Source organism: Manacus candei, unplaced genomic scaffold (genome assembly GCF_025592945.1).
Source record: "Manacus candei isolate 608988 ecotype Guabito, Panama unplaced genomic scaffold, ASM2559294v1 h1tg000089l, whole genome shotgun sequence".
Classification (NCBI taxonomy): domain Eukaryota; kingdom Metazoa; phylum Chordata; class Aves; order Passeriformes; family Pipridae; genus Manacus; species Manacus candei.
This window is the reverse complement of record NW_026138137.1, coordinates 457,240-470,064: the sequence shown is the minus strand read 5'-3', so window position 1 is coordinate 470,064 and position 12,825 is coordinate 457,240. Positions and strand designations below refer to the sequence as shown.

Here is a 12,825-nt window from a genome sequence, read left to right as displayed (position 1 = left end):
CAGAAGTCTCTGAACTTTTGCTAGTCTAGGCAAACTTTCAATCACCAGCCTACCAGTGAAAAATCAGGCTCCATTATTTGCACTTCAGTATTTGTCACAGAGTTCATTAAGAAACATTTTCCTGGCTTCTGAACAGCTCTTACCAGACCAGACTTACAAATTATTTTTTTTTTTATTGTAATCATACATATAGATCAAGCGAAGATTTGAATGCAGATATCATAGTTTGGAGGTACGATTTCTGGATCCGGGCAGAAATAGGACCAAACAAGTCTTAACACCCATTTTTACTTTCATATTAGCAGACATCATTTGAAGAATCCCTCTGTCCCCTCAACTGCCACCACTCTGCACACCCAGCCATACACATAAAAGCATCCTAAATGGTCCAGTCTTTGGAAATCAAACAGCCCCTTCAAAAGTCATAGGAAACAACTTCTCTTCCAAGTTATCAAGATCCTTTATGAGAATCCTTTCTTTCTCTAGTTATCCAATGATAACTATGACAGTCTTAAGAAGAGATCATCAAGACATCATATATTTTACAATGATAACTTCTGTTGCAATATAATGTGGCAATTATCCACACCCTGTGTCGTGGGTTGAGCACTTCATGCTGCTCTAAGCACTGCAGGTTATGTGTCAAAGAGACTATGCCTATCAAAACTGCCAAGAACCAGCAAACAACCCTATTCTCAAAAGAGGGGACTACAAGAAGCACCTTGCAATGGCTCCCTCCATCACCCAGGAGCAATGCAGAGGGTGTCCTGGTAGGATTTCACATGGCTTTAAGGCAGAAGCCTTCTCTTGTGTGGCCAGAGGCTCCAGCCAAAGCCGTGGCCACAGTCTTCCCAGCATCTGTCTCAAGCTGTATTAATTTAAGTATTTCTATTCCTATACTTGGTGTTTTATTGCAGAATATCATGGTGTCTCCAGTATGTTTTATACATGTTTTAAAGTTATATTTAATCCTAATGATAAATAATACTGGCTAGCAATTAGAAGCCCTAGGTAAGATTACCCGAAAAAAACCAAAAAAAGATTTATTTACACAGGTCTAAAATGAGCAATTCCCTAATGCAATGCACCAAGTGGAGTTAAATGAAACTAGTTCCCATTTTTTAGTGTATGTTTACCCCAGTAATAGAAGGAAAGACCAGAACTCTGCAGAGAGCAATCATGTTTTGGAAATGCCCCCACACACCACCACAGCCAAGGGGAGAATCAGGGGCTGTTGGTAACAATCAGGAAAGGCTCTTCACAAGCCAGGAAAAGACTGCTGCATCCAGACTCTGCACCAGGGCTACTGACTGCAAGGAGGTACTCAAGAAGAAAGGGGGGAAAAAAAAGGCAGGCGGGGGAGGAGAGAAAGCAGAATGGGATCATCAGGAGTTTGGCAAAATTGAAGCTCACCCACCGGGAAGATAGGAGAATATACATGCATAATTTTACATGGATTAAGAGTTTGTGTCAAATCTGTGATGTGCTGTGCTGAATTCTTATACTGCAGTGAGTCATCTTGTCTGACAGTTGCTGGGGAATTAAAGCAGTTATTTTTAAAAAATTATATGTCCTGCTTGATGCCTTATACAAATAGCCTCTTAAAAAATTAAAACACAGTCAATGCATTTTTAAGTATAGGAGAGCTATGGTACATTTAGGATTCTCTGTACCACACCACAGACATCCATTCTCAGCTATGAAAACCTAAAGGAGTCTATCGATATCCCTTCAGAGAAACATTGATCTTTTTGATGTTCCCAATCCAAATCTTGCCTCAGCAATTAGTCTATTATATCTGCATTTTATACAGCATGAAAATACTTTTCCCTGAGAAAAAATTAAATACAAAGGAAAGAGGTGTGCTAAGCCTGAATTCCTTTGATACCAAAGGACATTTGGTTTGCTCAGAATCAAAATGACAGCATTCCCCTCCTAATGGATTAACACAGGCAGGTCAACACCCTTCCAGAGAAAAGCGGCACGTTGACTCACAGCCATAGGTGCACATTGCACCGCTGGTTTGGCAAGGGGAAGCAGCGCTGGCTCCTGCTCCCTGCTCTGTGCAGCAGCATCACGCAGACGTACCCTGAAGCTGCAAAGGGCAGCTCCTTACAATCGTGTTCTCGTTATAAATACATTGCTTACTCCCTGCTTTGCCTATAAAACTGACACCCCCTTGGCAATTTTCACACATCTTTGGGAAAAGTGTTTCCAGTATGTCAGTTGTGTAACACAGTAAAGATCATCTGAATGATCTATTAAGTGTAACCCTTGGGCATCAATGCTGCTCAACATCAGCTGGCAATAAAGGTATATTTACAGCATGCCTTCAGGACAGCTGTTCTGGGAACATCCTGGAGATTTGCATAGTCTATTTTACAAGGCATTACCATATACTTCAACTGAATGAGTGGCAGAGAATTCTTTTGATGTGACACCGCCCATTAGAAGCCCTTAAGTCCAAATAGCACAGTAAAGTCAGGCAGGTAAAAAAGAAAAAGAAAAAAAAAAAACAAAAAAAACCCCTTCAAATTTCCGTGCCTTAAAATGCAAATGGTTAATTCATGAGTGAATTGAACCTGGTTTTAAAATAATCGAGTTACTGTCCCTCTCCAACTTGAGCACCATCAGAGAAACAAAAGAGCTGATGAGAGGAGCTTTATTTTACAAAGAAAGAAAAGTTTCTGTTGCCAGCGCTCTTGATTTTATCATCACTCCCATGGTATCCAGTATATTTTCTTAAAGCCTTAGATCTCGTATGTAACTGACATGAAAATTTCAGCTTTATGTATTTGGAGTAAATTAGTCCTCTCTTTGCCAGAAAAAATAACTGAAAACATGAGCCAATTGCACCCCAATGGCTCAAAAAACAACAAGAAGTAAATGTGAGTATTGAATTTCTTAGTTCATTTCTCACCTAAACTGAGGAAGTATTAACACTCTGTCATTGAGCAGGTGATACCCACTTGCTAAGCAGAGCACTATCTCTCAAGGAGTGAATTAAAAGAATGACTTTGCGTCCCAAATCACAGAGGTGTGCTAGTTATTGAAATTTTCACACTTTGAAACCTTACTGTGAGTGAAGAGCCGGCTGGCAAACGTTATGGAGAAATAGTAACTAGAGGAGTTAACTACACATTTCTGGTCCCAACCCAGTGACTACATACAGACAACAAATAACAAAATTTATACCTAATAAAATAATAAACCTGGCCACACAATGACTCAATCAACCCAAGTAATATTACCAAATATAATCAAACCAGTCGATACAACGAAAGCTGAGGACCAAATTAATTAGGTGACTGCACATCCAGTGCCTTTGGGAATCAGTAACCACTCATTAAAGATCTGCTGAGACTCTTTATGAAAGTGCTCTTTGGAGAAAAGTTCAGACTTTCAAAAAAAGAAACCTGCTATGCCTCGTGTTTAAAATGGAAGAGGACTGGAAGGATAGTGTGGAATACAGGGAGAACAGTTTCTGAACAGGATGGTTTTCTCATTTTCCATGTGGCATCTGTGGTTCTTTACGTGTTTCTACTGTGTTATCTGACACTTGGATAAAATACTGGAAGAACTACAGAGCATCTTTTCCCAACTAATTTTGGTTCAGGAAGTAATTGGAAGGGCAAAATAACCTTGTATACCATAAACTCAGGGTAAAATGAGAAAAGAGGGGGAGATTTTTTAAATTTTTAAGTGTTTTTAAGAATGGAGGGGTTGTAGAATTACTTTTTTTTAATAAGACAGCACATTTCAGGACTCCTGGTTTTATTAAATCAGTTCTTCAGCTAACAACCCCCAAGCTATTCTAAAAAACAGGATGATTCATCTATTTCCACCCAGTACAATTTTATACATCGTTAGAAAACTAAAGCCTCGTAAAATTCTAAGCAGCCCTGAAGAACAGCTACTGCAGAGTGACATGTTGATTGCATCAGCCTAGAAGGGCTAGTTCTGAGCAATGCAAGCTTTAGTTGGCTCAGTGGAAACTACTGGAGTGCAAAGAACATGTATGTGACATACCAACATCAAGCACCTTCACTCAAACACAACAAAACCAATGTCTCTGGAATATCGGGTGGGATAAGGATGATTCCACAACTTTCAATATTCATAAAAATTAAAGTGCTGTTGAGCCCTTATGTCCTGAGAAACACAGCAGCAATTTTCCCTTCCCAAAATGACATGAAAACTACATCCACAAGTGTACTACTGATGTCAAGCTGAATATACTGTTACATGCCAATACATCACTGTGAAACTCATTCTCAACACCCTTCAGAGTGCCAGTTGCCTCTGGCACTCACTCCTTGTGTGGGGCAGGCTACCTGCACACAGACATGGAGGAACCTGGTAAGGGTTTCTGGTTCTGACTGATCTTCACCTGACAAATCATCATAATGAAACTAACAAAATCGAAAATGGTTATTCTAATTTGCATCCATAGTACCTTTTAAATAGCTATGTTTAAACCAAAAAAAAGCCCATTCAGACCACAGCAAAGGGAAGGTGGAAGGTATGTGGGCTTGCCCACAATAACCAACAGGTTAGGACTGCCACAGAGATGAACTTCGCAGAACACCAAGTAAACACCTTCCTAACCTTCTTCCTCCCTCTCAAGCAATGAGAAAGGCACTTTGCTCTATCAGCTACCAAGCACATGTTACCTGTCTGGCAGACACTTCCTGAGGCTCTTCTGCCACATCCCTGCCGCCAGTGAGGCTGTGCTGAGTGCGCAGCTTAATGAGGAACACAGAATTTGGCTACAAGGTGGGGGAAAACGCCACAGCCAAATTTAAACGTGTGATGACTACCAGTGGAGACTGTAATTACAACACCTGCACAGTGCCTGCTGCGTTAGTGGCACAGCACCCAGCAGTCTGGTCACAGTCACACGGACACCAGCTACTTTATGTTCAGTTTTGAGATGCACTGTGTGGGCAGGACCCACGCTATCACACTTCCTAGAGCTAGGAACGAGACGGCTTTAGCTCACAGCCAAGCAATAACCTTGCAGTAATCCTGCTGGTGCTCCTCTCTTTTCCAAAAAGCAGCAGCTCTTTCAGAAGCTGTTCCTAAAGCTGCACTGTCTGTAGCAGGTTTTGGCACCAGAGAGAACCACATTGCTTGGGTACAAGTGGCAGCTGTAAGACCCACTGCACTCGGTGGCACCAGAAATGAAAAACTCACAGTCACAAACAACATATGCAATGATTCAGCCATGCAGCACTTGAAAAAACATCTTCCTAGCAAGTCTGACTCGGAAAGCACTTTAAAAAGGGGCACAAATTATGGCAGTCACTCAGCTCCCAATGTCATCACTGAGAACCAAACACACATTCAAGGATGCAGTTGCCTGTCTATTGCCTTCAACAGCTTCCAGTTTCACAAAAGCAGTAGAGACACCCTAACGCATCATAAGCATAACACATGCTAAAACCTCAATCTTGCAAACTTTTATGCACGTGCATAAGTGTATCTCAGTGACTGAACTCCACTGAAGGCACTGGACTGGCTCATTATGGACTGGCCGAGTGAAACACATGCCTAAGGTACTGTATGTTCTGGGTGTAAAGATGCACAAAGTTGCCTTGAAAACCATTTAACTCAAGAGTTAGCGTGGCCAGAGTATGAGCAGACTTCTACAGCACAGCAGAACTGTACAAATTACCAATCCCACTATCTCTAAGAATGATTTTGGGAACAGGCCAGAAGTTGCAACACAGGTGCCTAAAGGTAGGAGCTTTAAGCAGTAAATTGTTTCATTTTCTCAGGCACTGAACACTGTCATGTACTTGACTAAGAACACATCAAGAGCATCTTGGGGGAAGACATTGAAAAGGATGTTGCCCTTTCTCCACCTGCCTCGCAATTCCAACTGATCTTCATTTAGGCTGCCACAGTCAGGAAACAAGAGCCATCCCATCTGCCGGGTGTAACATCAATGGTGCAGAAGGAAAGATATTGTCAGTGGGTTAAACTCATTCCAGCTCTAGCTGCAGGGAAGTTACAGCAGTGCAAATACAAATGCCCAATTTCAAACCATGTCCCACTTCCTCAGAGCCTTCTTGGATTATGCTTACAGCAACAGAAACTGCACCGTAAAACTGTATTACAACTTTGGTACACTGCATTAGCATATTTATTGAAGGTCTGTGCCAGTTTGATTTGGGTTTTTTTGCAAGCATTTACTAACAGCTGTTTTAATTAGTATCTCATTGGTGTGTAGACAATGAAGAAGCACACCAAGAAGCATTTTCTGCATAAACTGGAAACGTTACATATACCATGACATAAACAGTCCTTTTTCCCACCCTCACTACTGTAGATGAAGGCCAATGGACAGGCAGTGCACCACAGAAAGGCAATATTGTATTTAACTCCTCTTATTTCAAGTTTTCAAGGCACCCTCAGGGAGGGGGAGGCACAGAAATGAGAGCCACATGCAATCTCAGAAGCTCATTCTCTTCACCCTCAAAGCGTTAAAAAGGAAAATACAATGTCAACATCAGCTCCTCCCTGCTGATGAAACTGGCTCCAGCGCATTTTACTTTCTGGCTCGGAGCCCTTACAAACCGTTACAAAAAGACAGAAGACAGACAGACAGGTCAATATATCGACCACTTCCAATAACTAATTTGGGACACGCTGGGTCATTTGTTCCTTCTGTAAAGTGCTGTAGTCTCTCGGTGGTGAATGAACCCTGACATTTGGGGGGTTTCATTAAGAAAAAAAAAAAAAGAGGGGGAGGCAGCTAATAGCAGATTTGCATTTCAGGAAAGAGCCAACCCTAGCATTAGTATGTATAAATACTCCCCACTCTCTTCCTCTGGGAGACAGAGATTACATTTGATACACTAAAATCGTCTCCACGACTCTGGGCGCTCAATGCCCGTCAGCGAGGGCTACTGACAGGCACTCATCGCTGCCTGCCCTTCGCTCCTACCCCGGCGCTGATACACATGGAAACGGGGAGCGGGAGCCGGGCTGAGGAGCGGAGGGCGGGCTGGGGCTCCTGCTCATCCTCCCTGCCACGGCAACAGCGCGGGCTGCGTGCGCGCCTTCCCAGCCCGGGGACCGGCGGAGCATCACAACCAACCACGCCAAGGAACCACCGCAAGCTTTCAATTGCACACTAAAAAAAAATCCCGCAATTAAAAAAAAAAAAAAAACAAAAAAACAAAATCAAATATCGTTTCCTCTGAGTGACCTGACTGGTATTGTCCAAAACGACCTTATCACGGCGTGTTTTGTTGCAGCCGACACACACATACACACACACGCTGCGTGGACTCCGTGGGAGTCTGTCGATGCGGCCACAGCGGGGTTTGGCACGCAGGTAGCACGGCACGTTTCCGTGAAGCCGCGTTTCCCCGGCAGGGCAGGAGCCCCTCCGAGCCATCCCCGCGGATCGTCTCCCACCTCCCGCAGCACCACCGCGTGCGCGGCCGAGCCCCCGCCGCCAGAGCCCCGCTGCCGCCCCCGCCTGCGCCGCGGCGGAGCGCGGGGGACTCGCAGGTAGAACAAAACCCCCGCGCCGGGGTCCCCCCGCCAGCCGCCGGCGGGAGGGGCCCCCCGGGAGCCCCCCGGGCGCCATCGGGCCGGGGCCGGCACCGCAGGGCCGCAGGGCGGAGGAGGGTGTGCGATGGGGGAGCGGGCCGGGGGTACCGCGCCGCTGCCGCCGCCGCCGCCGCGCCGCCCGCGCCCACCGCCGCCCCTTTACCTTCGGAGAGCTCCAGCTCCAGCTCGGCCAGCCGGGCCCGCACCTCCAGCGGCAGGGACACGCTCTCCAGGCTGCGGTCCGCCATGCTCGCGCGGCGGGGACGGGCTCTCCCCTCCTCTGGCTGCCCGCTCTCCCCCTTTGTCCGCGGCTGGCGGGGCGCGGGAAGGCGGCGGGGCCGCGGCGGGTGCTGAGTCCTCCCCGCGGTCTCAGCCGGGCATGCAGGGGGGAGGCGGGCGGGCGGGCGGTCCGCGCGAGGGGACGGGGCGCGGAGGGAGGGAATGCGGAGGTTTCTCCTCTCCTCCCCTCTCCTCCTCCTCCTCCTTCGCCGCCTCCTTCAGCGGGGCCCCGCCATGGCTGCTGCTCCCGCCGCCCGCCCGCGATCGCTCCGCATCGGCTTCCCCGCTCCGCGCCCGGCCCGCCCCCCGCCCGCCGCCGCCCGGCACCGCGGCGGCGGCTCCCCGTGGGCTCGGCCCGGCCCCGCTGTCCCCGCTGTCCCCGCCCGGCTCGGGCTGGCGGCGGCGCTGGCGCTGCGGTGCCGCTGCCGCGACTGGGGCTGGCCGGGCACCGCCGCTGTCACATCCACGTGACCGCGCCCGCCCCGCCGCCGGCCCGCAGGGGGCGCCCCGCGCTCCGCTCAGGGCCGCCCCGCCCGGGGCTCGTCCGGCGGGATCCTCCCGGGGCATCTTCCCGAGGGATCCTCCTGGGGCTGCATCCTCCCGGGGCATCCTCCCGGGGCATCTTCCCGAGGGATCCTCCCGGGGCTGCATCCTCCTGGGGCTGCATCTTCCCGGGGCATCCTCCCGGGGCATCCTCCTGGGGCTGCATCCTCCCGGGGCTGCATCTTCCCGGGGCATCTTCCCGAGGGATCCTCCCGGGGCATCTTCCCGGGACATCTTCCCGAGGGATCCTCCCGGGGCTGCATCCTCCCGGGGCATCCTCCCGGGGCATCTTCCCGGGGCATCCTCCCGGGGCGGCATCCTCCTGGGGCTGCATCCTCCCGGGGCATCCTCCTGGGGCATCCTCCCGGGGCATCTTCCCGGGGTATCCTCCTGGGGCTGCATCCTCCCGGGGCTGCATCCTCCTGGGGCATCCTTCCGGGGCATCCTCCCGGGGCTGCATCCTCCTGGGACTGCATCCTCCTGGGGCTGCACCCTCCCGCGGCTTCGTGTCCCGGCGCCGGGGACGGGTCCGGTGGCTCCGGGGTGGTGCTGGTGAAGGGCTTCGACACTTTTTTATTCATCCCTGAAGTGGGGCTTCGGGTCCTCGTTTTTCCGAGGAAGGCGGGGAAGGAGTGGTGTGCCCGGGGCAGGTGGAGATTCAACACCAGCACTCTGACCCGCCTGCGCCCCCTTTTCCTTCCCCACCTGCTGAACAACTTCCAGCATGCCCCTGTTTTCTGTTCCGTTCTCCGCATACAGCCAATGGTGGACTAAGTAGTTTCAGGTTAACAGTGGGACTTGATGATCTTAGAGGTCTTTTCCAACACAAATCCTTTGTATTCTATTGTATTCTATTCTACTCTATTCTACCCTCTTCTATTCTATTCCAAAAAAGCCATGGCAATTCTGGTATATATATCACAAAACCCTGGGTGGACATATCCATGAAAGAGTAGCATAGTCTTGATACAATGAAGAAGAACAAAGTTGACGTTATGCTGTGTCCTTGCTCAGCATCATCATGTATCAGCTGACACCAAGCTCGTATCTGGAGAGCACAGAAAAAAGGACTTAAAAGATAAAAAAGGACTCTTAATTACACCACTCCAACATAAGAAGGAATGTTTTGGAAACATTTAATGAAACTCCCTTTCATATCAACAAATATATTCCACAAGGAACATCTTCCTTTTTCTCTCTGCACATATTCCTGTCTTTGTTTGGGTTGGGGGTTAGTGGTTTGTTGGTTTTGGTTTTTTAAAATCTCTCACAAGAAGGAAAGAGTGAGATACCACAACACATATGTTTTCAAAAACCCTCGAGAATCCCAAAGGTAGAACAGGTCTTAGTGAGACGCAATCTTAGCAGACAGGAAAAGTCATAATCATCCCCAGGCCAACCTTGACTTACCAGCTTACCATTCCAACCAGTGAAAGAAAAGCAAGGATGTAGGAGTTTCTTCAAAAGATAAAGCTTAGGCTACCACTATACTAAACAAAGTAGTTTTTTAATACGCTGTGGAACGAAACCAGATTGCATCATGTTACCAGTTGTACTGAACGGGTGTCTGCACATGGGAGCCATTCCTGCAGTGTGTGTAGGGCTGGTGGTTTCTCCTGTTTTTGCTGATTACCAGCCCCAGACACAGGAGAACTGTTTATACCCCAGCATCACTCCAGCCAGAGCAGTGGCAGAACTGGTTGGGAGACTTTGATGAGTTTGCCTGCCATAAACAAAGCTTGAGCACACAAAGTCCCTTGGTTTTATGTTGCTGCTATTTGTTTTACTGTCATATATGTTGCTTTCTAGTAACCCCTTCTGGGCTACTCTTAAATGCAATAATGAGGAGAGCCACATGGTCAGCCTCCCTTGAGCAGAGCCATTGCTTTCAGCAACATGGTGACACACACTATTTAGGGCTGTACAAATGCCTCTCCCCTGGTGCTGTGCTACACAGGGGTAAGATTTTTACCTTGTGTTGAACACTGCGTGTTTCAAATACAAACATTAAAAAAAAATATTCAGGTCTCCCTTGTTCATTACATCCAGACCTAAACAAAGAAAAGCAATTAAGTCCAAATATGCTCCAGGGTTCCTACCTGAGAATCCGAGTTTTGTTTGTTTGTTGTGTTATGTGGGATGAAATAGGTTGAAAGTATCAGCCTTCTGCAGGAGCAGCTTTTTCAAGTATGAAGGAGGCAGCCAAGAGGGAGTCAAGGGAAGGCTTTGCAGTGATCCAACTTCCTCTGCCTATGCGTATCTCCGAGTTGCACCTTTACTTCCCTAGTCCTGATAGGAGCTGATTATTCTACTCATTACCTGATTGTTACAGAGTCTGTATTGCTAGTGTTCACACCACTTTCCAAATTTTTCCTTTCATGAAGTTACCTAAAGGGACCTGAAGAGAAACAGTTCAACAATCACATCATTGTGCCTGAAATGTTCTTGGCTCTTCCATGACGTGCCCAGGGTTTCAGGTATTGGGTGCTTTTAAAGGAAGAGCAATCCCTTGGGGTTGGAACTCATCCGGCAGAAATGGAAATGGCTGCATTCAGCGAACACTCTGCCAGGGAGGTGTCCTGGTGGTGGCTCCTGTGGAGGGGCTTTGAGGGGCTACAGAGGACCCACCTGGGCAGGCAGGGCCATCCCACCACTGGGACTGGGTGCAGACAGTCGTGAGTGCTGTGGGAGCCTTCATGTGGGACTCCATCAGCCAAGTCCTGGCACAGGGATGCACAGGGGGCCATGGCAGCCTCCCTCGGAAAGCTCATTTGTTCACCTTGGGATGATCACAAGAGGTGAGATTTCTTACTTATGCAAAGTATCAGAGCCCAGGCTCCAGGAACAAAATCTCAAGCATATGAATTTGCACAATGGTTTTGATGAAACACTGAAATTCCAATGTAAAGAAGTAAGTCAGGAGATTTGACCTAGCTAGTCTTAATTCATGAATCCTTTCAGATTTGCAGGTAAGAGTTAGGTCCTAATCATCCCTCGGAATGAGGGATGGGAAAGTTCCAAACTGCAAGAAGAGTAGGATACTATTTATATTTTAGATGCAGTGATTAATTAGCATGGTCACCATTTGTAGAATGCTTTTCTATCAAGATATGCTTTCAACAGGCCTGGCCATAGTTGCATGACATAGGGTTTTTCTGCCTTAAACAGCAGAAATGAGTCAGTAATACCATTACAACAGAGACCCTGGTCAACATAGCTTATAAGTGACTTGGTACACAAATGCTTTTGTTAAGATGATTTGGATTATTTACATGTAAGGACCCATTTTAACATGTGTATCTTTATGGAAATTTAAAAAAAAAAAAAGTATATTTTTACTTAACGAAGTTTATGTAGTTGTCAAATCCTACTCACGACTATGCTCAGTACAGATTGTGTTATGGTGTTGGTAGCTGAGAAACCTCTGAAGGACGACATAGAATTGACTAGATAAAAATTTCCTAGCTCTCTCACAGCAAGAGATGTATCCCATTTTGCAGAGATTTGTCCCAAAGCCAGGTCTATGCTAGAAAACATTCCCAGCATCATAACTTTGGGGAGGGGGCAAGGCACTAAAGATATTTGGAAAAAATAAAAAGCTCTTGTATAGACTCTGTTGCCTTGACCTAAAGCAACCCTAGCAAAAGCAAGAGGACCGTGTCTGTGAATGAATGGGTGAGCTTCTCTTCTGTCTGTGGGAGGGGGGACTCAGCATTTGGCCAACACAGCACAAAAAAAACCCAAGTCAAAAACAGGAGGCATTCGCAGTAAAACAACAAAAATAATCAGCTGCCTGGAGGGACTGGATTGTAAGAGTGCTTACTCAGCTTGAGAAGCAACAGCAAGGGATGGCCCAGATAACTGCCCATGATTATTTGAAGGGTGGAAACACTGAGGAAGTGGAAGCGGGGAAAAGAGCAGGGAGAAGAGGATATAACGGAATAATCTAATGGAAATAAGAAAGGCAGCTGGAACACACATCAGGGAAAGCTTCCAGGGGATGAGCAGCATTAGACTGCAGAAGAGGGTCTCAAAGGAAATGGTGGAATCCCCATAATTTGAAACATTAAAACCAGAGTAGACAAAGTGATCATGAATATGCTGTAGGAAATAATCCTACCGTGGGATGGGATGAACATGCTTGTCTGGCATCACTTATGCAAAGATGTACTGCTTTTTTTTTTTTTCTCCTGTTGAAGTCAATTTATTTTTTCCCTTCACCTTTCCACTTCCATTCCCTCTATTTGCATCTGTCTGCTTGTGTCTCATAAGCAGATCAAGAAATGCATTACTCTTTTGCAGTATCTACCACAAAGGTGGATGGACAGCTACCTGCTGCCAACCATAAATAGCAAAAAAAAAAAATAATTTATTAGATACATTGATCAAGTTACCTCTGAATGGCATAATTATTTCTAAGTTGGGTTCTAATATTCT

General features: G+C 47.0%; 1 protein-coding gene across 5 annotated transcripts in view; it reads right to left on the bottom strand.

The window, feature by feature from the left end:
• DIP2C (disco interacting protein 2 homolog C) overlaps nt 1-8,096 on the bottom strand; it is a 310,293-nt gene extending 302,197 nt beyond the window's left edge. For 2 of the 5 annotated variants that reach the window (XM_051812856.1, XM_051812857.1), the window contains exon 1: nt 7,730-8,093. In XM_051812856.1, coding sequence (XP_051668816.1) covers nt 7,730-7,814 — 85 coding nt within the window. In that variant the 5' untranslated portion in view covers nt 7,815-8,093. Of the gene's footprint in view, nt 1-7,729 lie in introns of all 5 variants that reach the window. The other 3 variants (XM_051812854.1, XM_051812853.1, XM_051812855.1) reach the window with 3 other exon arrangements.
• Nucleotides 8,097-12,825: the final 4,729 nt, after the last annotated feature.